This window comes from Urocampus carinirostris, chromosome 8 (assembly GCF_059441175.1).
Source record: "Urocampus carinirostris isolate Australia breed hairy pipefish chromosome 8, RoL_Ucar_1.0, whole genome shotgun sequence".
In the NCBI taxonomy this organism is placed as follows: Eukaryota; Metazoa; Chordata; class Actinopteri; order Syngnathiformes; family Syngnathidae; genus Urocampus; species Urocampus carinirostris.
The window spans coordinates 29,113,275-29,135,673 of NC_142356.1; the positions used below are offsets into that span (position 1 = coordinate 29,113,275).

The 22,399-nt window shown below is 38.6% G+C and overlaps 1 protein-coding gene across 1 annotated transcript; it reads left to right on the forward strand.

The window, feature by feature from the left end:
- The first annotated feature begins 380 nt into the window (after positions 1-380).
- Positions 381-22,384, forward strand: trip10b (thyroid hormone receptor interactor 10b). Its single transcript, XM_088342250.1, has 15 exons — positions 381-548; positions 7,774-7,889; positions 7,959-8,012; positions 10,737-10,884; positions 10,962-11,024; positions 12,118-12,222; positions 14,176-14,304; positions 14,609-14,755; positions 16,022-16,183; positions 16,409-16,432; positions 18,343-18,452; positions 19,656-19,788; positions 19,869-19,945; positions 20,013-20,107; positions 21,734-22,384. Exons 1-15 carry the CDS (start codon positions 525-527, stop codon positions 21,889-21,891), a joined length of 1,545 nt encoding a protein of 514 aa, XP_088198376.1. The 5' UTR covers positions 381-524; the 3' UTR covers positions 21,892-22,384.
- The last annotated feature ends 15 nt before the right edge of the window (positions 22,385-22,399 follow it).

The following is a 22,399-nucleotide window of genomic DNA, read 5'->3' on the forward strand; positions in this document are numbered from 1 at the left end:
GAACTGTGCTGTGGACGCGCTAACCACTCAGGTGTCGTGCTGCTCGGGGTCAATTTTTTTTGTTGGATAATCACTTAGTCAGTGAGTCAGTGAGTTAGTTAGTTAGTTAAGCCCTCAAAGCTCAGTTTGTTTACATGCTTGTCAGTTTGCTCACGTATTTGTTCCCACTTGTGTTGTAAAATGTGACATAGCGATTGACTTTTACTACCTTGCCTCACTTTTCATGGGGATGTGTGCCTATTGGATGGTCTCACTTCCAGATGTGCTTTATTGGCTTGTTTCCCCTTTTTCTGTACTCATATTAACTGCTGCTGCTACTTTAAGTTCAACTCAGCTGCTGGGCTCCTCCCCTCTTTTACTCTATCTCTCTCCCTCAAACACACAAATTCACACACAGGACATAAACCAGTTTCTAAAGAAGGGAGGGTTTGGAAATGCCTTATTTTGTGCAGCAAGAAGGCGTGGACTTCCTCTAAACTCTTCCAGGAGAATTCCAACTAGAGAGACGCGTGAGAGGTGCAGACATGGACTGGGGAACTGATTTGTGGGTGAGTTTCACACCTCAAAGAACCTCTACATAAACAAATAGTAACTTTTAGGCCTGCTTGAAATCATGTCACAAAGCTGAGTGTTTTTTGTGCGATTGTAATAGTGTGAGAATAGGATTTCGTAATCCCTCCACATACCTTTCTGCTGCTCTCCTTAAAGGTGTACAGTACTTCACTTACCTGTTTGTTCTTGAACACATGACAGGAAGTCCAGTTGTATTGGCTTTCACATTCTCTCATTGTTGTTGATGCTTTTGTGATCAATGTAAATGCTCATGCAATGTCAGTTTTGTCACGTTGTTTTATATTCTGTTGGTTATTTTGTTTTTGTCCTTTCAAGCAAAAACAGTTGAATGTCTCAAATCTATTCCACAAACTACATAATACCTGTTATAAAAAGTTTATTTTCAACTCGATTGAAGAAAAAAAAATCAGTACTTGTATTTTTTTGTGCTCAGGTTTGTCTTTTACAAGTTTCTGTATAAGTACTAAGTAGCAAGATGTTTGGTTAGCACATTAGATAAGCATACTACAATTAGTTACTTAGTCACGCTTTTTGTTCTGTACTTTGCTTATTCCTTAATACCATGGGCGATTTTAGGTTCAGAGCTTAGGGGATGCTGAGCACCCAGAATAACTGTCTGGTTGTTATTATTATCATTATTATTATTTTCTTCTTTCACTAAGTGATTTAGTGTCATGGAAGACTGTTCAGGAGTGACACTTCCCATTTGTGAACATCACATTACACTTTATTGTGGTTAGCAGAAACACTAAAGTACAATATATATATTTTTAATAAATCTTTAAAGAGCATCAGAACATTAAAAAATGTTAAAATTACCGAACAATAAACATAGAGCTAGAGGCACATCATAAACTATATAATAAAATGCTAATTAACCTTTTTGCCTCGTGTTTGTTGAAAAACTGATCCAATGATGCCTGTTTTTGCAAGCTTTTGACAATCCATTGGAAATGCACAAGGCAAACGTAGTGATAGCCAGAATTTTCAACACTTTTACCGGGTGATTCGTTTCCACAAATTCCGAGAACCCCTCCTTTTCCTCATCTCTGAACTCTAACCTGTGACTGTGACACAAAGAGCATGCTGGAATAACGCATGCGCTCCAGTCAGATTTTAAGTGATTGTCCGTTTGTTCTCGTTCAGGAAACTCTGGCGGCAGCTAATAGCAGCATCCTGTAACTAGAGGCAATCTTCCTAACTAAACTCACTCAAGATTTCCCCGTTCAGAATCTTAGTAACCGGCAACTTTCGTATGTAGAGACATTTGCGAGTAGAGGTACCACTGTACACATGTTCAGGAACCAACTGAAAAAATAGTAAGGAAGGAACAAAAGTACTCAAATAATTTGCATATTTTAACCGACCAATAAAAATGTGTTTTCTTTAAAAAAAGTCACCGCCAAATAATTATGTTCAGTTTTGAACTCAATACTTGGACAGGAATCCCTTTGCATAAATGGCTGCTTCAATGCGGCGTGGCATGGAGGCAATCAGCCCTTGGCACTGCATCCACAGTGTTGGGTCTGGTGTGTCAACTTCCTCTTCACATTATCCTAAAGATTCTATATGGGGTTCTGGTCAGGAAAGTTTGCAGGCGAATTAAGCACAGTAACATGATGGTCATTAAACCATTTACCAGTGGTTTTGGCAGTGTGAGCACCTGCCAGGTTGTGCTGAAAAATAAAATCTTCATCTCTGTAAAGCTTTTCAGCAGATGGAAGCATGAAATGCTCCAAAATCTCCTGTTAGCAAGCTGCATTGACCCTGCCCTTAATAAAACCTGGTGCACCAACCCCAGCAGCTGACATGGCGCTCCAGACCATCACTGAGTTTGGGTACCTGACACTGGACTTATGGCATTTTGGCATCCTTCTCCCCAGTCTTCCTCCAGATTCTGGCACCTTGATTACTGAAGGACCTGCAAAATTAGCTTTCAACCGAAAGAAGTAATTTGCTCCACTGAACGACAGTCTTGTGTCGCTTCTCGGTCGGCCAGCTGAGCCGTTTCTGCCGCTATTTTTGGTTCAGAAGTGGCTTGACCTGGGGAATGCGGCACCTGAAGCCCATTCCCTGCACACACATGTGCACTGTGGCTCTGGATGCTTCCTCAGGTCCTCCGAGGTTTGGAATCAGCTGTTCTCCACAATTTTTGTCAAGGTCCGGTCACCTCTTCTGGTTGTGCAGTGTTTTCTGCCGCATTTTTTTACATCCCACTGAGGTGCCTTAATACAGCACTCTGGGAATAGCTTATTAGCTCAGACATTTTCTTTATGTGTCATACCCTCTTGCTTGAAGGTGTCAATGGTGGCTTTCTGGACAGCAGTCTTACCCATGATGGCGGTTTTCAGGAATGAACCAGGCTGGGAGTTTTTAACAGACTCAGGAATAATTTTGAAAGTATGGAGAATGAACTCGTTGAATCAGATGATTAGGTCAGTAGTTGGTTTAGAACATCTTTTCATGATATATGTTTTGAGATTTTTGGGGTTTCATGAACTGCATGCCAAAATCAATAATATAAAATCAATAAATGACCTGGAATGTTTCAGTTGATGTGCAATGGATCTAATTTATATGAAAGTCTAATGTTTATCATTACATTACAGAAAATAATAAACTTCATCACAATATGCTTATATTTGGACAAGGACCTGTATGTGTAGTTTTTTCTTAGATGCAACAGTAATGTTTGCAACTTAAATAACTATTAAAGTCAGAGTTACTGCACACAAAGTAGTAGTTACATTTATTTCCCCCAACAATTACATTTTGTTACATTTAGAAATTGCACGAGGCCCTTTGAGAACAGCCATTACGCCTATGTAGCCCTCGGTGAAAATACGTTTGACACCCCTGTTCTACAACATTCAAAAATATTTTGAGGCTGCACACAAATTTCCAGCATACACCCTGGAGGCGTGTCGAAATTTCTTTCTTCAGGTGTTTTGTTGATTACTACATGAATTTAAAAGTTGTTCCCTTATGTAAGCTAAGTTGGTTGTTTGGTTGGTTAGTTGTAAGGGTCGGGGGATGGATCCAAATATCAATATAATGAGCATTTAGGACTATTACGAGCACCTGATTATAAGACGCATCATCAAAAATATCCTCTTGTGAAAGATTTTTTTCATATGTAAGGAGCATCAAACTATAAGGTGCATGAGAATAAAACAAAAGATTAAAACGTCCTATTTCATAGAACATATATTGGAAAATCTGGTTTCACAACTGAATTGAATCAATTCATTCCTAAATCATTCGTGTATGTCGAAGCATTTTGTTATATTAATGCTTAATTGCTGAATTTATTTACTGTATTCCCGGCTTTACAAATGTGCCATGGATTATAAGGCTTACTTTCAATTCTTTGGCAAATTTGGGTTTTATGAGTGCACCTTATAGTCTGGAAAATATGGTATTTTAGCTGTCTTGTTGACATTGTTATACAGTTTTTGTATATTTGTTCCATTACTGCTGTTTTTGGTTTGACTCTCTTTACTCTTGTTGTAAAACAGTTGGAATATAAATATTGATTTATTTATTTTTTTTTATACGGACAACGTTTGCATCATATTTATCAAATAAAAATAGACAATGTTTAGACTATGCTTCTGTAGTTATGAACTAACTCATGGGGGAGGGGTTCAATTATTCGATGACCATGAGATCTCCAAGCAAAAAGTATCGGTATTTGATTGGTATTTATCGATACCATCCTGTATTTACTTGGATCGGATCAATATCGCCCACCCATAGTTATTAGTTGTGTTTCTAGGATTTTTCAGTTTTCTCCCTGAGATTTTAGTTAGTTAGTCAGGTTCAAGTTTTCTAGCATGTGCACACCAGCTGAGATTTTGGATCACGTGTCCGGAACTGGTGTTATAGGGACAAGTCGGACTGGTTCAGGCCTTGGTGGAGTTTGCCGCCTTGTCAGTCTCTCAGAATGACGTCGGCATGGAGATGACGATGATTTGAGGGCGTGGACCAGCAGAGCTGTTTTGCCTTAACCCTGCTTATGTTCTCACCCTTGGTCCCTCTTTCCTCTCCATTGTCTCCCCTTCTTTTCCTTCCCCAACAGGACACAGCCCACCCTTTTCTCCCCTACCTCTTCTCCCCCTCGTCCCCAAACGGCCTTGACATCACTTAGGCGGAGTGTTTTTGTTATACTCGTCGTGCAGTAATTCTAAGTGAGCGATGTCATCATGCAATTTGTGCTGTACTTCTCACACACAACACATGTTCACAACGCACAACCATAAACACCAGTGGTGGGCCATTAGGGCTTTCAAGGTCTTCTTTGCTGGCCTAAAAATATCTAAATCATGTTATTATGTTTTGTCCATGAATACTTATCAAATATTTCCAAATTACCTGTTACCTTACTTTAATTGATTTATCTTTGGTTACGTTGCTTCCAGATGTGTGCTTTAATTTTCAAGCGTTTAACCAATCACATTTCAGCCATTTCTTGTTGTCAGAGAAAGTAATCTGGCTGGAGGCCTTCACAAGGACTTTTGAAGGCCCTGAGACACAACATCAGGGTTCCGAGTTGGCGTCTGAGCGCTTGCTTGTGGGCCTTTACAATGTCAGCGGTTTCAAAAACTATGATTGGTTAGGGAGCAGAAAGAAAGTATCACAACAAAAATGTGAAGAAAAAATTCCCGTGGCCACTGCTTCTGTCTAATGGACAGTTTCAACCCTTAATCGAATAAAGCCTCATGCCAGAAACACAGGCACAGGCTCGACTCTCAGCATTGGCTTTGATGGCGGTAGAAAATAACTTCTTGATGGAACTGTAACGCAAGGGAAAAGCTGGGCGACAAATCTTCACAAGAAAAGAAAGGAGGATGGATTGTTGCCGTTGGAGTCGTCCAATTTCGTTGTCACAGCATATCCCATGTTGTAACAATGACAATAAAGGCATATTCTATTCTATTTTATTCTATTCTATTCTATTCTATTCTATTCTATTCTACTCAATACATTCAAGTTGCGGCCGGGTGGCGTAGAGCCCTGGGATCCACAGAACTCTGTCTGCCTCCCAAGACTGTATGCCAGAATAGGTCCAAGTTTGGATGTGGTCTTGAACAGGTCTTAAAACGTCTTCTATTCGGACGGAAAAATCAAGGGGGGACCCTGATTATGCACACTGTCCCCTTAAGTAAAACTTATTTTATCTTATTGTATTTTAAGTTACAAATACTGAGCAGGAGTTAAATTATGTTTTGTGTGGGCCAACTCGTGAGGCGGTTTGATCAGGTGCCCAAACGCTAAATGTTCACATTCAACAACGTCCCCCCTCCCATTCACCCCCACCCCCCAACTGTAATCTAAACGTGTGCCAGCATGCGCCTGTGCTGCTGGCGCTACCCCGCAGTGTGTGCTAACTCCAAACATACACGTTTTTTTCCTGTATTGTGCTCAAGTTTTCTTCATTCGGTGTGAGCGTGTGTTATGTTTTGTGTATCTGTACTGTATTGCACCGCATTTTTTATAGCTGATGCAATTTCTGCAAGCTATTCTGAGAAGAGTATTCATCCGGTTATATGACAACATTTAATCATATACTGTAAGGCAAGGAATGTATTTTGTTTCATTTATCTGACAGTTTGTTTCTGCACTGTTATTTACATGGGAAATTAGAAAAAATAATTATCAATTTATAATTAGTAATTTCCACATGAGTTATCAGGCAACATTTAAATATATTTTTGAATAATTACAGAAGCGTGGAACGGACAATTTTAGGTTAAAGGATACAGCTGAATCAAGTTTTTAGATCTTTTGGCTATTTCAAAATACCAATGCCACTAAAACATTGTCGATATATTTTTTTGGGTCCTACTACCCGTTTGTGAGCAACTTGCGATCAAACCAATGCCCTCTCCAAACTGGTGAAAACGGCTTGTGTGCATTTTGTACCTAGGGGATTCTTCAAAGCGAGTTTGTTTTCTCGACCATGCACACACTATAAAATCAGCTTTTTTTTCAAGTAAAGCTTATTCAAAAATCGTTATTTTAAAAAAGTACTTTGACTTCAAATATCTGGAACATACCTGAAAATAACAAAACTTCAGACACTATGGCTTTTTCTTTGAAAATGGTAAAGTTCAGCCTGCGTGTCCCGTTTTTGTATGCACCACAAGTCCAGCCATAACGCGAGTGGTTACCTGCCTCAAAAATCACTTGTATTTAGTCAGAAAAGACATGATCATTGCGTAAAAGGAAAAGTACAAACCTTTAATGTCAACGGCGCCACAAATTCATGGGTGGACTCATATGTGGGGAAGCAGGAACCAAGACAGGCGTGTGCAAAAAAGAATGTTTGTTTCATAAAAATTAAAAAATAAAAATAAAATAAAAAAAGGGACAAAGTAACAAACAAGTAGTCTTAAAACAACTTACAAAGTGTCCAAACCTATACACAGATCCACGTGACATGAGGTGACCTTAACTATGATCGGGCAACCTCTGCTGTCGGATAGTGTCATTATTCAGAGCTTGAATAATAAAACGCAGGTCTTAAGACAAATTAGTCGTTCTACAGCCACTACACCCTTTGTGGGGGAAATGGTATGCCAGATGGACTTTACCTCCCTTTAAGGACTGGATGCCACACAGCCTAAAACAGTCACAAGTATGGGGGTGCAATGAAGCGAAGTGGCTGTGGTAGACCATCCTTTATTGCAAGAAAAGGGAACAGGGACAACTAAAGTGACAGAGTCCTTCGCAGATGAAACCAGGGACAAAATCACTCATATCATGTACAAGGCTCTGGAGACAGTGTGGATCGGGTACAGGGGTCTGGAGGTGGTACAGGTCTAGAACAGGGGCACTGGAGTCTACCTGCTGGGTCCTATAAGGGCAGGAATATTCTGGTATGTTTCAGGTGGACCCAATCTGTTGGGAAGCAGGGAACAAGTAAGGCGTGCTCAAAAACAATGCAATATACAGCAGGTAAAAGTAATAAACAAGTTGTCTCATAACAATGCATGTTATGGGCTACCCATAACAATATGCAGCAGTACGTTTGAAAAAAAAAATCATACATTTGAATGACTTACTTGTAAGTTTAAAGGACTTAGTCTAGTCAAAAGTTCCCTCTACTGGTAGCATTCTGATTACGAGTGCCTTTTATTTACGTTACAACTTTATATTATTGCAACGATGAAGACTGACCTCTCTGTGTGACATCAGGACCAGAATGACGTGATCGACAAGCATACACAGTCAGGCCTGGACCTGGTAGAGCGCTACATCAAGTTTGTCAAAGAGCGCACAGAAATCGAGCAGAGCTACGCCAAGCAGCTCAGGTATGTGTATGGGAGCCTGCCGGTGCGTGATATTGCGCGACGGTGTGACGCCGGCTGTGTGTGTTGCAGGAGTCTATCAAAGAAGTACGCTAAAAGAGGAAGCAAAGATGAACAGGACTGCAGGTCACAACAGCTAAGCTTCAATTTTGTGTGTTTTTCAGGGTGTATGTTTGTGGGGGTCACAACAGCTAAGCTTCAATTTTGTGTGTTTTTCAGGGTGTATGTTTGTGGGGGTTCTTATTTGTGTTTGTGTCTCAATGTTCAGGTTCTGTTTTTGTCTCCATCTTGTGTCTTTTCAGATTTTTTTGTCGTGTGTTTGTAGTTGTGCATTTGTCATCATGTAAAGATTGTGTGTGTGTGTGTTTCTAAAGGTTTTGTGTTCAGGTTTTGTGAGTATGTGTCTGTTCAGGTTATGTTTTGAGGCTGTGTGGCATGTGTTTGAAGGAGGTCATACATGGGCTTGCTGAGTTAAGCTTGATTATTGTGTGTTTGTGTTCTCAGGTCGTGTTTTTATTGTGTTCATTTTAGGTTTTATCTGTTGATGTTTTGTGTTTTCCTCACCAACACATTTAGTGTATAGATATGTTTTTTGTGTGATTTTTGTGATGAGTTTAACTTATTTTCTCATGTGCTTGTGAATGAGGATTAGAGACCTTGAATACTGGAGACCAATTCTGAAGCTAAAATTTTGAGTCGTCATCAATAACTATACCACATACAGATGCCATCAGTTTCCTCCCTTCCTTAAAAAAACGGATATTTTTAAAGACATGCTCTAAATTCTGACAAACTGGTCTCTGATATAAACTTCACTAAAAAGCAATTTACAATTTATTTATTTTAAGTTCCCGATTGTTAAATGGCCCCCTATACAGTGGCTTGTGAAACCATTTGCCCCCCTTGAACTTTGTGAGCTTTTGCCACATTTCAGACTTCAAACATCAAGATATAAAACTGTAATTTCTTGTGAAGCATCAACAATAAGTTGGACACAATAGTGAAGTGGAACACACTTTATTGGATATTTTAAACTTTTTTAACAAATAAAAATTGAAAAACTGGGTGTGCAAAATTATTCAGTCCCATTGAGTTAATACTTTGTCGTGCCACCTTTTGCTCTGATTGCAGCTGCAAGTCGCTAGGGGTATGTCTTTATCAGTTTTGCACGTCGAGAAACTAATATTTTTGCCCATTTCTCCTTGCAAAACAGCTCGAGCACAGTGAGGCTGAATGGAAAGCGTTCGTGAACAGCGGTTTTCAGTTCTTTCCACAGATTCTCAATTGCATTGAGGTCTGGACTTTGACTTGGCCATTCTAACACCTTGATATGTTTTTTGGTGAACCACTCCATTGTAGCTTTTGCTTTATGTTTTGGATCATTGTCTTGTTGGAAGACAAATCTCCGTCCCAGTCTCGGGTCTTTTGCGGACTCCATCAGGTTTTCTTCCAGAATGGTCCTGTATTTGGCTCCATCTATCTTCCCATTAATTTTAACCATCTTCCCTGTCTCTGCTGAAGAAAAGTAGGCCCAAACCCCATAATGCTGCCACCATCATGTTTGACTGTGGGGATGGTGTGTTGAGGGTGATGAGCTGTGCTGCTTTTACGCTAAATATAACGTCTTGCATTGTTGCCAAAAAGTTCGATTTTGGTCTCATCTGACCAGAGCACCTTCTTTCACATGTTTGGTGTGTCTCCCAGGTGGCTTGTGGCAAACTTTAAACGACACTTTTTATGGAACAGTGTTCTACTTGTATGAGCTGAAACTTTAGGGAGACGGCCCGATCTTGGTAGATTTGCAGTGGTCTGATACTCCTTCCATTTCAATATTATTGCTTGCACAGTGCTCCTTGGGATGTTTAAAGCTTAGGAAATCTTCTTGTATCCAAATCCAACTTTAAACTTATCCACAACAGTATCTCGGACCAGCCTGGTATGTTCCTCATTCTTCATAATGCTCTCTGCGCTTTAAACAGACCTCTGAGACTATTACAGTGCCGGTGCATTTATACAGAGACTTGTTTAGACACAGGTGGATTCCATTTATCATCGTTAGTCATTTAGATCAACATTGAATCATTCAGAGATCCTCACTGAACTGCTCGACAGAGTTTGCTGCACTGAAAGTAAAAGGGCTGAATAATTTTGCACACCCACCTTTTTGTTTTTCATTTGTTAAAAAAGTTTAAAATAACCAATAAAGTGTGTTCACTTCATGATTGTGTCCCACTTGTTGTTGATGCTTCACAATAAATTACAGTTTTCTATCTTGATGTTTGAAGTCTGAAATGTGGCAAAAGGTCACAAAGTTCAAGGGGGCCAAATAGTTTCGCAAGCCACTGTAATACTGTCAATACCGGTATTGTTTAGCACTATAGGTATCATTACCTTAAAAAGGCTGTTGTTTGCGCCAATACTGATTCCCATTCCTAAAAATGATTGTTTTATAACAGGTTGTGTGTCTTTTTCATGTTCACCTTTTGTTACTTAGTATTAATGTTTGTTCATATTTTGTGTTTGCGATTGTATGTAGCTTTACTTTTTGTCAACATTGTGTCATTTGTGTTCAGGCTTTTGTTGCGTGTTCATTATATGCAATGGGTGATGTGATATGCATGCGGTAATTTTCTGCAAGTACAAATATCTTAAAATGTGCATTATTATTTTGTTTTTCCTATCGTGTCTTGTTTGTTTTTATTGTATTGTCTGTTTCAGGTTTTGTGTTTGTTTGAAGTCCATGATTGTTTGCTCTTTTTGTCACTTTTGTATTTTGATTGTGTCATTAAGACTTGTGTGTTTAGGTGGTGTTTATTTTGTTCAATTGAATTCTGTTGCATATGCATCCAGATTCACCAACCACGCAGCTATGCAGGACATCCTGAATGAGTTGAACGACTATGCAGGCCAACGGGAGCTGATCGCGGAGAACATGATGACCAACATCTGCGTGGAGCTCACAAAGTTCCTGCAGGACCTCAAGCAGGACCGCAAAGCGGTGACTGTCCTTCTGCAGCTGCTACACGCACACAGCGATTCACCGTTGTCCCTGAACTCATCGTGTTGCCTTCACAGTATCTTGCTGACGCCAAGAAAGCCCAACAGAACCTCGAGGGCAGCTTCAAACAGCTGGAAAGCGTACGTCGCTAGGAGTGTGTTTGTGTTCAGTTTGAGTTTCTAGTGTAGGCGTCTCATACTCACGGCCCAGTGAAAAATCGTGGGCCGATGGCTTGAGGCCTTAATACAAAAATGTGTATTATTCCGCGCCTACTATGGTTAAAAAAAATGGTCATTAAAGAATACAATATTGATTTACAAAATAGGCAAAAATAAATGAACTATAAAAAGATGTGCATAAAATGCTCATAAGTCAAGAAATTTGCATGTATTTGGCATGAGACTCACCTAGAGGGAGCTGAACATGATTGCCTCCCAAAACCTGACTTTTTTTCTTTCGCTTTTCTTCTTATTTCTTCTTGATTTTTGATATTTTTCTTCTTTTTCTCTTTTTCTATTGATCCCCTTTCCTCTTTCTTGTTATTTTTCCCTCACTTTTTTCCTCCTTTTTTCCTCCTTTTTTATACCTTTTTTTCTTTTCCACCTGTTTTCTTACCTATTTTCGTTTTATTTCTTCTCAAATGCCCAAGCAAAAAAAATTTAAAAAGATATTGTATTTTGGTCGCTTTGAGTCTAGGTAGTTTGTATTCTTCCTTGTGATTTTAAGCACTCAGGTTTGGTTGCAGAGCACAATACAGGTCAAATAATACACACTGTTCCTCTTATGTAAGTGGAGCCCACGCTAAAATATTGATTCCATTATTAAATAATGTTTCATTAAATCCTAATGTTTACATGAATCCCTTATTATAGGTAGAAAATTCGGAAAACAAAATTCTTTCGAGAGGAACGGAATTTTTTACAAGAGTGTTTTTTCCGTAGAAAACCCAATTTGCTCCATCCTGAACCAGACTCTGGCGCCCCCCAAGTCTATTGAGTTTGAGACTCTTTCTTCAGTGTGTGTTGTATCTTTTGATGTATTCAGTGTGTCTGTCTTCAGTCTCTTTTTACATGTGTGTGTTTGTGTGTCTGTTAAAAAAAATGCTTTTATTTTATTTTTTTACCTTTGTGTCTTTAAATTGTGTTTATTAGCGTTTGTCTCAATGTCTTATTTCCAGCCTGCTTTTAATGACATCAGCAATAATGTTTGTGTTTTTTCCTTTTTTGAGTGTAGACCAAAAAGCGCTTTGCCAAGGAGTGGGCGGAGGCCGAAAAAGCAACACAGCAGGCTGAGAAAACGGAGAGCGACCCAAATGCCACAAAGATTGACGTTGATAAAGTAATTATGCACACACTTTAAAACTGAGAAACAATTACAGTATGAACTGTGACAATATTACTTTTCTTTAAAAGTATTGTCTCAATGCTGTAAGACCTGTTTGGGTCACTGCCATAATATTTTCAACGCGAAAAAATCGCATGCTGAAACATTATCATTTATATAATTGTGTGAATGCTGAGAGACACTGGTTGGGTGTAACATTACGTTGGGGGACGTGAAAAATGAGGGAATGCTGAGACACCACTTTTCACTTGTTCATATTTTTTGTTATGTGAGATGTTGCAGTAGATATTGATCCATTTGTGATAAATTACATGTCCAAAATAAAAGAGTTAGGGGAATATTGAGTCATTCACCGTATTCATAGTGTGGTAAATATGCTGATCGTCGAGCAGTAGGAAACATGTTGTTATGGTGTAAAAAAAAAAAAAAAATTGAATGCTGATATACCGCATTTGGAGTTACTGTAATAATGCTACCCCAAAAAATATCAATTGTGTGAATGAATGCTTATAGAAGATCACTCCACTCTCATAAAATTATTGGCGAGTGTTATGTGGACGAAAAATACAAATCATATTCAAAACACACGTACATTTAATATTCCTATCTAGTGAATTTAGAAAGTTCTCAATCAATCCTAATCAAAAGGATTAATCTATAGGAATTTCCAATACCACATCTTTTTGGTTGTAACCTAGACTCAAATTTTAGGAGGTCATCACATTAGCAACTCCACATACGGAAAATTCCATTTTCTCTGACAAGAATAAATAATATTTATACCTTTAAATTGCAACAAGACATTTTCCCTTAATATTGCATGTATTAAATTGCAATTTACCAATCCTTTAATGTGAGGTAGCTGATTTTTAGATGGAAATTAACAGGTTGTTGGTACATTCGCCAGCACAGGCTGAACCGATACCATTACTTGGTATTTGTACTCACCAATCCCTACTTTTGTCCTCAAAAATCTTATTTTAAGACTTCAATATTATTTTGAAAAATGTTCTTTCTGGATATCAGTCAAAGTTTCGTTTTTTTATATATATATGTGTCCATGAGAGCCAAGTATTAATAATGACAAAATATCCGAAATGTTAAACATACTAATAATGTTATACAGTGGTCCCTCTACATACGAGATAATTTTGTTTCTGAATGGAGCTTATATCTCAAATTCCTCTTATCTCGAACACATTTTCCCTATAAGAAATAACTGAAACCCAGTTTATCCGTTCCAGGCCTTCCATATTCATCCAAGTTGACCCAAAATGGCTATGTTCCTAAACGCTAAAAAAGCATTTTCTTTTAAGACTTAGATATTATTTTAAAGACATTTTCGGTCAAGAAATTGGTCAAACTCTGAGTAGCCTGCTAACAGACATAAATAGGATGAAATTAACAAAATAAAATGTGAGTTTATTATGAGCACTTACCACGGCAGAAGTCTGCAGTTGCTAACGGAGGTGTATAATTGGTGGTGAAGGAGTGAGGGAGGATGAGACACCTAAATAATGAAAATGAATATAGAACGGGATTATTTTATTATGGATGGTGGGAAACGCACATGCTAACTGGGACGCTGACATTGGAGCTGGTCTTGAGCACTCTGTCCTCTTGTGGTAGTGTTTGGAAATTGTCGTAACTTGGATTTTCTCTTACTTTTGCTTAACAGACATGTCATATCTCGAATTTCTTGTAACTAGAGAAGATTGTATGTGGAGAAGCCACTGTATAAGCTTTCACATAATTAAAAAATGGATTTTATGTATCAGCCAAAAAAGCTTTTACAGTGTTTGAATTGTTCTAGTACAATTGTACAATGCATTTATTATGTATTGTGCGAATGCCTAGACACATTGATACACATTCTACACGCCATGGTCTCTCAGCATGAGTTTCCTGGCTGGCAATGTTTTCACATGTCTGATCTCTCTGCCCAAGGCCAGGCAGCACGCACACATCCGCATGCACACGGCGGAGGAATGCCGCAATGACTACGCTGCCTACCTGCAGAAGTACAACAAGGAGCAAAAATACTTTTACTACACTGAGATACCGCAGATATTTAATGTAAGAACATTCTCACCAGTACAGTCAACTGAATGAAATGAAAATTACACTTGAGCCCTATTGTTGCCCTTTATTTTGGAGAGAATTTCCTTTTTCTGCGTGTTTGGAGAATCCTTATCATTGCACTAGGCCTTGGGCCGTGTGTTTTGACAAAGGAATTTGTTATAGATAGTGTGTTTAATCAATCTTTTTCTATGGTTGTGGTCTGTGGAATGTCTAAGCAGTGCTGTAGATTGATGGCTTCCACACGGATTTTATAACGAGATTGTTTTCCTTCATTGGTGTTCTTTGCATGTTTTTGTAGAAGTTACAGGATCTGGACGAGCGTCGCATTCGGCGTCTGGCAGAAGGATATTGCCAGTTCTCCGACTTGGAGAAGAAGGTGCAGCCCATCATCGACAGATGTCTTGACGGAATCTCAGCGGCTGGAGCCAAAGTGGACGAAAAACAGGCCAGTTGCACGAAAAGATACACGACAAGGCAATGAAAAACAGTACAGATGTGTTGGGTGCACATCAAATGGTGTTCAAATATCTCATCTCATCTCATCTCATTAGCCATACCGCTTATCCTCATTAGGGTCGCGGGGGGGGCTGGAGCCCATCCCAGCCATCTCCGGGCATTGGGCAGGGGACACCCTGAACTGGTTGCCAGGCAATCGCAGGGCACACAGGGACAGACAACTCATCCGCTCATTCACACCTCGGGACAATTTGGGCCGGCCAATTCACCTGAAATGCATGTTTTTGGAATGTGGGAGGAAACCGGAGTGCCCGGAGGAAACCCACACAAGCACGGGGAGAACATACAAACTCCGCACAGGAAGTCTGGAGCTGGATTTGAACCCACGACAGGTTCCCATGACATGAACTGTGCCGCACAAGCCCTAACCACTGTGCCGCCGTGCTGCGTGTTCAAATATGTTTTTGTATATTTGTGTATTAATAATTTTGTGTGATAAGCGTGTGTTCAGATATGTGTAGGAATCTGTTAAGTGTGCCTTTATGTATAAAAGCTTGTGATGTGCAGTGAGGTTTGTGTCTGTTAAGGCACAGTCAGATTTACAGATAAATGAACTAACAGCTTATTCATCATTTGACTTGCAGAGCAAGAAAGCAATATATAAACTGTAGCATAGAAAACTAGATGGGGACTTTATTATTTTGTTGTTTTGGCCAGAGGTGTGCGCTAAATTAAAATCCTTGGCCTCACTGTCATCCTCTGCCATGAGGCAAGAGAATTGCATGCCTCTCTCTGCATCTGCAGACACGCAGTATCACGTTATATACAAATTGAATCGATAATATTCATGATCAAATTGAGCGATGTTTAAAGAAAAATTAAAAATATATATATTTATAAAATAAAATATTTGAACACTGAATAAATATAAAAAATTCATATATTCTTAATTTTACATTTCCATGGTGACAGGTGAGGCTATGCCTGACCTGCCTCACCTGAATGAACATCACTGGTAAAAACAGTTGTCCTGTACAAATTTATATTAGAGATCATCACCGATACAGATAATAACAACCACACGTGCACTTCTTATGTAGCTGGTATTAGCAGTAATACCGATACCTGGCACCAGTACTCTGCAATAACTAAAAATAACCCAACTTTATTAGAAAAAAAAAATTGTGTTTGTGAGGTAATATGTTCATAATTATTGTGATATTTTTATCCAAAAACAAAATCTTGGGGTTTCTAGGACTCTCGTCTGTTGGTCGAGCAGCACAAGTCGGGCTTCGAGCGTCCCTCCGACGTGGAGTTCGAAGACTACACACAGGGAATCAAATCGGCCAGTTCGGAATCCAGCCTTAACCCGCCCAAAGTGCGAGCCAAGCTTTGGCCCTTCAGCAGGAAGCACAAGGTCAGCATGCACACATCCAGACACACAAACTCACAAACAGCAAAGAATGCTCCAGAGTAAGTCGTAAAACCGAGCAAGTATTCCTCCCTCCTCCTTGGGGGCCCGTCTAATTCCTGCACCGACTTGTTTCCTCCCCACAACAGCAGTCCTTGGATTTTGTGTGTGTGTGTGTTTTAACATTTTTGTGTCTTTTGGATACAAACCGTTCTCTGCATCTCCTTTCAGACGTCGCATGCGGAGAAATACGTGGTAATGTCGTTGAACTTTGGCCTCTCGGTGAAAGGGGAGGGCCGCCGTCTTAAGTTTCATTTCTTCACAATGAGGAAATTGGTTTATGTGATGTCACACCCGTGCTGCTGCTTCATTAGGGACGCCTGCATATGGGAAAAAGAAAGTGGACCCGATGAAAAGGTTTTCCTAATATTTTGGTTGGAAAAGTGTGACAAATTATTAGCAGCATCTACTTATAACTACAGCTTTTTTTTCATCAAAACATATTTAGAAAAAAAATACCTATTTGTTTGTGCAGGTGTACCTAATGAAATAGCCACCAAATGTGTTTTAATTGGGAGGAAGCGTTCTTAAAAAGTTTTTATTTATTTATTAGTTAGGTGATAAGTTTAATGTTTATTGGACGCTCAAAATAAGGAGAGAAGACAGTGGATTTTGTACTTGTAACAAGAAGAGGGGAGTTAGTCCATACTTCTGATTAAAAAAATAATCCAGCCTGTTCTGAAGGTTCCAACCTGGGCCCTTTTTATTAAATCATCTAGGTTACAAAAATCAGACTGGCAATAAATGGCGTGGGAATCCCAGAACAGCAACATGATTGGCTGATAGTGACAATAATGTAAAGGTAATAGTTAAAACAACAGTGTGCAATGATAGTCAAAATAACAAACTAGCATCCTATGCAATCTACTTTGTGGGTGTCTAATATTGAAAAGTCATGTCATGTTCTTTTGTGTAGCCCTTAATCACAAGGAGTCTCAAAGGGCTGCACAGACAGACCACGGATTATTGCAAACCATAGACTTTTATTACACCATCCCCTGATCTAAAACCTACTCGAGGGCAAAGAAAAACTCAAAAACGTCAGCATGAAATAACCTTCCAGGATGACCAGGCTGCAATGGGTGTTGCATTATCAAACAATAAAATCACTGATGATCATTTTCTCAACAGAATAAACTTGTCATTAAGTACTGTATTGTCTGCACTATAAGGTGCATCTAAAAGCCTTTAGTTTTTTAAAAGCTGACCGTGCGCCTTATAATATGGTGCGCCTTATACATGGATCAATTTTAAGTTGCAACAGGTCTCGCGAATACAGTAAATAAGCTTTGACTCCGTTTTCCCCCGTTGAAGAAGTAGTGCACGTGCATGCCGGAATAAATACCAGCGTTTTATTTCTTAACCAATGTGGCAATCATCATTTAGATCGGTCACAATTGGCTTAAATATCTACTACATACTCCAAAACACGCGATAATGGACGTTGCTTGTTGCTAGCAGTCTGTTTAGCCCCATAATTCCTGTTTACAAACAAACAAACGAGTACAATTATTTTCTCTAGACCAACCTAAAATGTGATTCACATCTTTTTCGACCATTTGCAGGCTTTGTTTTACCCCCTTCAGCCTATACCAGCCTGTAAATGCTAAAAAGGACCCGCCTCTTTTATCTTACATTACTAATGTAAACATGCTATATTTTATTGAATGATTAACATTTTTCCCTGTGTTCATAGATACATATGAATTAAAAATCAACAATTTTATAATACAATCAAGAAAACAGAATGATGGGAAAAAGATGGAGCCTATGTTGGTCCTATCACCTTGCCTGTCTGGACACGTTTCATAGTAATATATTTAGATATATATTGAAATATTAATGAATGCCATAGATGTACATTATTTAATTTTTGTGGAGTAAATCTTTCTAAAGTAATCTGCATGAATCCCAATTATAAAAAAGTCAATTTTGTAACCATGCCAACAGCTGCACGTTTGTGACATCTCAAGGGAATATAAATTCTTGTGGCTTTTGTTTGCAATCCCGCTGGTGGTAGCCTAAATTTTGGGTACTCCACATGTATAACCATTTATTTATGCATTTGTGTGTGTGCATTTTTGTGACTGTTCATATTTGCATAGCCACCGCCGGCCGAGGACTTCTCTCACCTTCCTCCAGAGCAGAGGAAGAAGATGCTGCAGGCCAAGATCGAAGACGTCTCCAAAAAGCTTCACATGACGCAGGAGACAAGGTGAGACCAGACCAGAGCTTGCAAACGAACACTGAGCTGAAACACTCCATATTCATTTTGTTTCTTGCTTTCAAACATCTCGAAGATTTCCTTCTCCATTTATGGGTACTGTCCAAGTTATTTTTTTTTTCTCCAGGCATGATGAATTGCAAAAAAAAAATTACAAATTAAAAGACCAAAATTCAGCACACTTTTACCCTCAATTCTGTGCTCACATTTACCCCATTGATTTTATTATTCTTATATAAGCCACACCCCCTCTCTACGCGCTACTCACCATTCACTACTGGTGACACACTACCAAATATGTGCATATTGGAAACCTTGATTACAGTATTCAATTATATAAATTGGTTGGAATTTTCGCTCAGATGTTATGATATACCTTAGGGAAAATAGCAAAATATCAGTAAGGAGAAATTCAGCGACCTCATGCTATGTGCTTGAGACGGCGCCACTGTAACCTGTGTTTAGTTGTCCTTTGTAGGTAGACCTAAACACATCTTTTCAAAAAACATTCACTGAAGGGCAGACAGCAATCTTTGTGGATACCGATCATTTTAAATAAGGTTGGTACCAGGACTGTTTCGAATACTTGCTATCAGTAATTGACCATCCCTACTTATTATTTACCGTATAAACTCGCATAAGCCTACCTCGCATATAGGCCGACCCCCTAAAACTGCTTTAGAATAGCAACACACGAAATACAGAAATACATCCCCAAAATATTAATAAAACATGTATATAAACAACGATAATCTTTTAAATGTGTAGATAATGAAGACAAAACTAACAATTAATTTTTAAACCTTTAAGCACCGCATTGATGGCAGAAACTCGTACACCATTTTCGTATTTGCTTCTTCGACTCTATCGTTGTTGTAACTGTCTTCCATGTTTCCTTCGTATTGCTTTCCTTCTTGGAATTCATTATTAAGGTAAGAAAGGCAATAAAATGCATTACATCACAATAAAATGAAATATGGTCCCTTTCAAACAAAACAGCGCCGATTGGAAGACGAGATTAGACGAGGTGAGAACTAAACCATTAGTGAGTCTGCTCATCCGGTTTTATGCGGCTTTAAGCAGACTATGATTTCAGTATAACATTTTAAAGTTCTAAACTCAGCTCATTTGCAAGTATACATGGTACCATTTCTTCTGCGTCAAAGCTAACGCAGAAATATGTTTTTACACCAGTGAAGCTCTGGAGAAGATGAAAGGCGTGTACGAGCAGAACGCGGACTTGGGCGACCCGTCCATTCTTGAGCCGCAGATCACCGAGACGGCGCAAAACATCGGATACCTCCGCGGCGAGCTGGCCAAATACGAAGTAGAAGCTGCTCAATTCCAAAATGTCTTTTTCTACAAGCTGATTTTCATGTTTTTCTTTTTTTTTCACTGCTTTTAAAGACGTGGTTGTCGGAGGCGGTGGGAGGAGACGAAAGCACTATCAACAACAACAACAGCAGCAACCACATTCAAAACACGTGAGAACAAATTGTAAGTTTTTTTATAAATCAATAATAAAATGGTTCGTCTTCCTCATTTCTGCAGGATCCAGAAGTCCGAGAACCATCAGAACATTTACAGCGAGTTTGATGATGACTTTGATGACTGCGGCCAGTGCACGGCTTTGTACACCTTTGAAGGTTTGCTTTTCTACCTGTGGAAAATCGAAAAGAAAATCTGTGATTAAAAAAATATGACAATACTAAATGGTACGAAACGTTTTGATAAAATCGTTTTAACACAATTTAACTGAAATGTTGGAAGTAGTCAAAATATTATGAACAAACAATACTTTTTTTCAAGAATATTTTTTTGTAAGTTGTTATCCTCAAGTTTGTTTTAAAAACTCAATGAAATAAAGCAAAAGTTCCTGTCCATATTAGCCATTTATTTTCTCATCTTAAAAAACCAAAAATGTAATAAAGCTATTTTAACACTGTTAAAACGTTTAATTTGGCAAAATGTTTTGTAAAAAACATGAGTCACATTTGATGTGTAGAATCTTTTTGGTTTGTTTTTATTGTGTTTAAAAGTTTAAATAAAGAAATAACTTTTCTCTACAGGAAAAAAAAACAATGGCACATAAAGTCCTAGTTTTCATTTAAGTTGGAATATAAAAATATATATATTTTGTTTTGGGGCAAAAAGAATAAGTGGGGTAATTTATTTAAAAATGGTTCCATCTTGTGGGTTTCAAGTTATATTACAAAAATACTAAACAAAAGTCAATCTGGTTTAAAAAATAAACATCTGCTGTTAATTTTTTTTTAGTGTTTTAAAAGTTATGAGTATTGTTTTTCTGGGTAAAACATAAACAAGAAATATAGATCTATATCTACAAATATATAAGTTAAAATGCCACAATAAAGCAGATCCCTATCTTTTTGATGGAACCTAAATTCTTAAACAAAAATAAGCAGCATTGGCTCAGGAGGTAGAGCGCTCATCTTGGGATCAAGAGGTCGCAGGTTTGATTCCCGGCACCTCTGTGTTATATGTCAAAGTGTCCTTGGGCAAGACACTGGATCCCTAATGCTCTCGATAGCAGGTAGTTGCCTCGCATGGCTGTCGCTGCTATCGGTTAGTTAGTGTGTAAAAGGGTAAAGTGTGACGCACATTGTAAAGCACTTTGGGAGGTCTTCATTGACTTGAAAAGCGCTATATAAATGCAGACCATAAGGTCATTTTAAGAACACGCTCTTGGTCTTAAAAATATATCATTAGTCCCTAATAGTTGTCAAAAACTAAATTGTCTTGAATTACCCCAAAACATTTTATCAGCAAACACCTTCAAAATTAACATAAATTTATATTTAAAAAAATGTTTAAAATGACAATGACACGACTGGCTAGCAGGTCCGCCTCATAGTTTGTAGGTCTCAGCTTTGATTCCAGCAACAGCCTCCTTGTGTGGAATTTGCATGCACTCCCCATGCCTAAGGGGATTTTTGCCCAGCACTCCAGTTTGGTCCCACATTCCAAAAACATGGGTGGCAGGCTAATTGGTGATTCCAAATTGTCACTAGGTATGGATGCTTTTGTTAAGTGCTTATTTGTGTTTTTTGTGATTGGCTGACAATCAGTCCAGGGCGTCCCCTGCCCACTGCCAACAGGGAAAATCTCCAGCAGCCATGCGACCCTAGTGATGATAAGGGGTTCAGCAAATGGACGAATGGATAAAACAGAAGCACTTCAATTAAATCAAGGTGCAGTGTTTTGAGGCACCATACTGGACTCAAAGGACTTGATTTTTCTCACACATACAGGCAACAGCGAAGGCACCATCTCAGTGACTGATGGCGAGTTACTGACCATAACGGAGGAGGACAAAGGTGACGGCTGGATGAGGGTCCTGAGGGCCAACGGTGATGAAGGCTACATCCCGTCCTCCTACGTCAGACGGCTTCCATCAGAAGTCAATTAAGTGACTTCATTGTTTCAAATACCAAGCTGCTCTGGGCATGCCCTTCAAAATGCAGATACTGTTTTGTCATGACAAAACGTCAACTACAGTATCTTTGTTCACTGGGCAGCAGAATATAAAATGAGTGTCTTTGCAGAAAGTGATAGCACAATGACATAAAAAGAACAGATACAATTTTATAAAAAGCATTTTTGTTTTTATGTGAATACAAAACTTTGAGGGGAGCATTTTTTTAAATTGAAATTGAGATTAAAAAACCTTGGAAAACATGCAGAGAAATTGAAGGAAAAAAATAGCCACTTTGACTATATTACTCAAGCACATAAGGTTAGTTTTTGTTTCTTTTGCATATATTTGGAAGCAAAAGTCCAAGTAAAATTTGTTAACATGTTTACAAAAATTATCAATTTAATGACAGAAAAAGTTGAAACTTTCAAAATTGTAAAAAGTAAGAATGCAACTTTTTATATTAAACGTTGTGCCATTTATACAACTTTTTTTTCTTTCA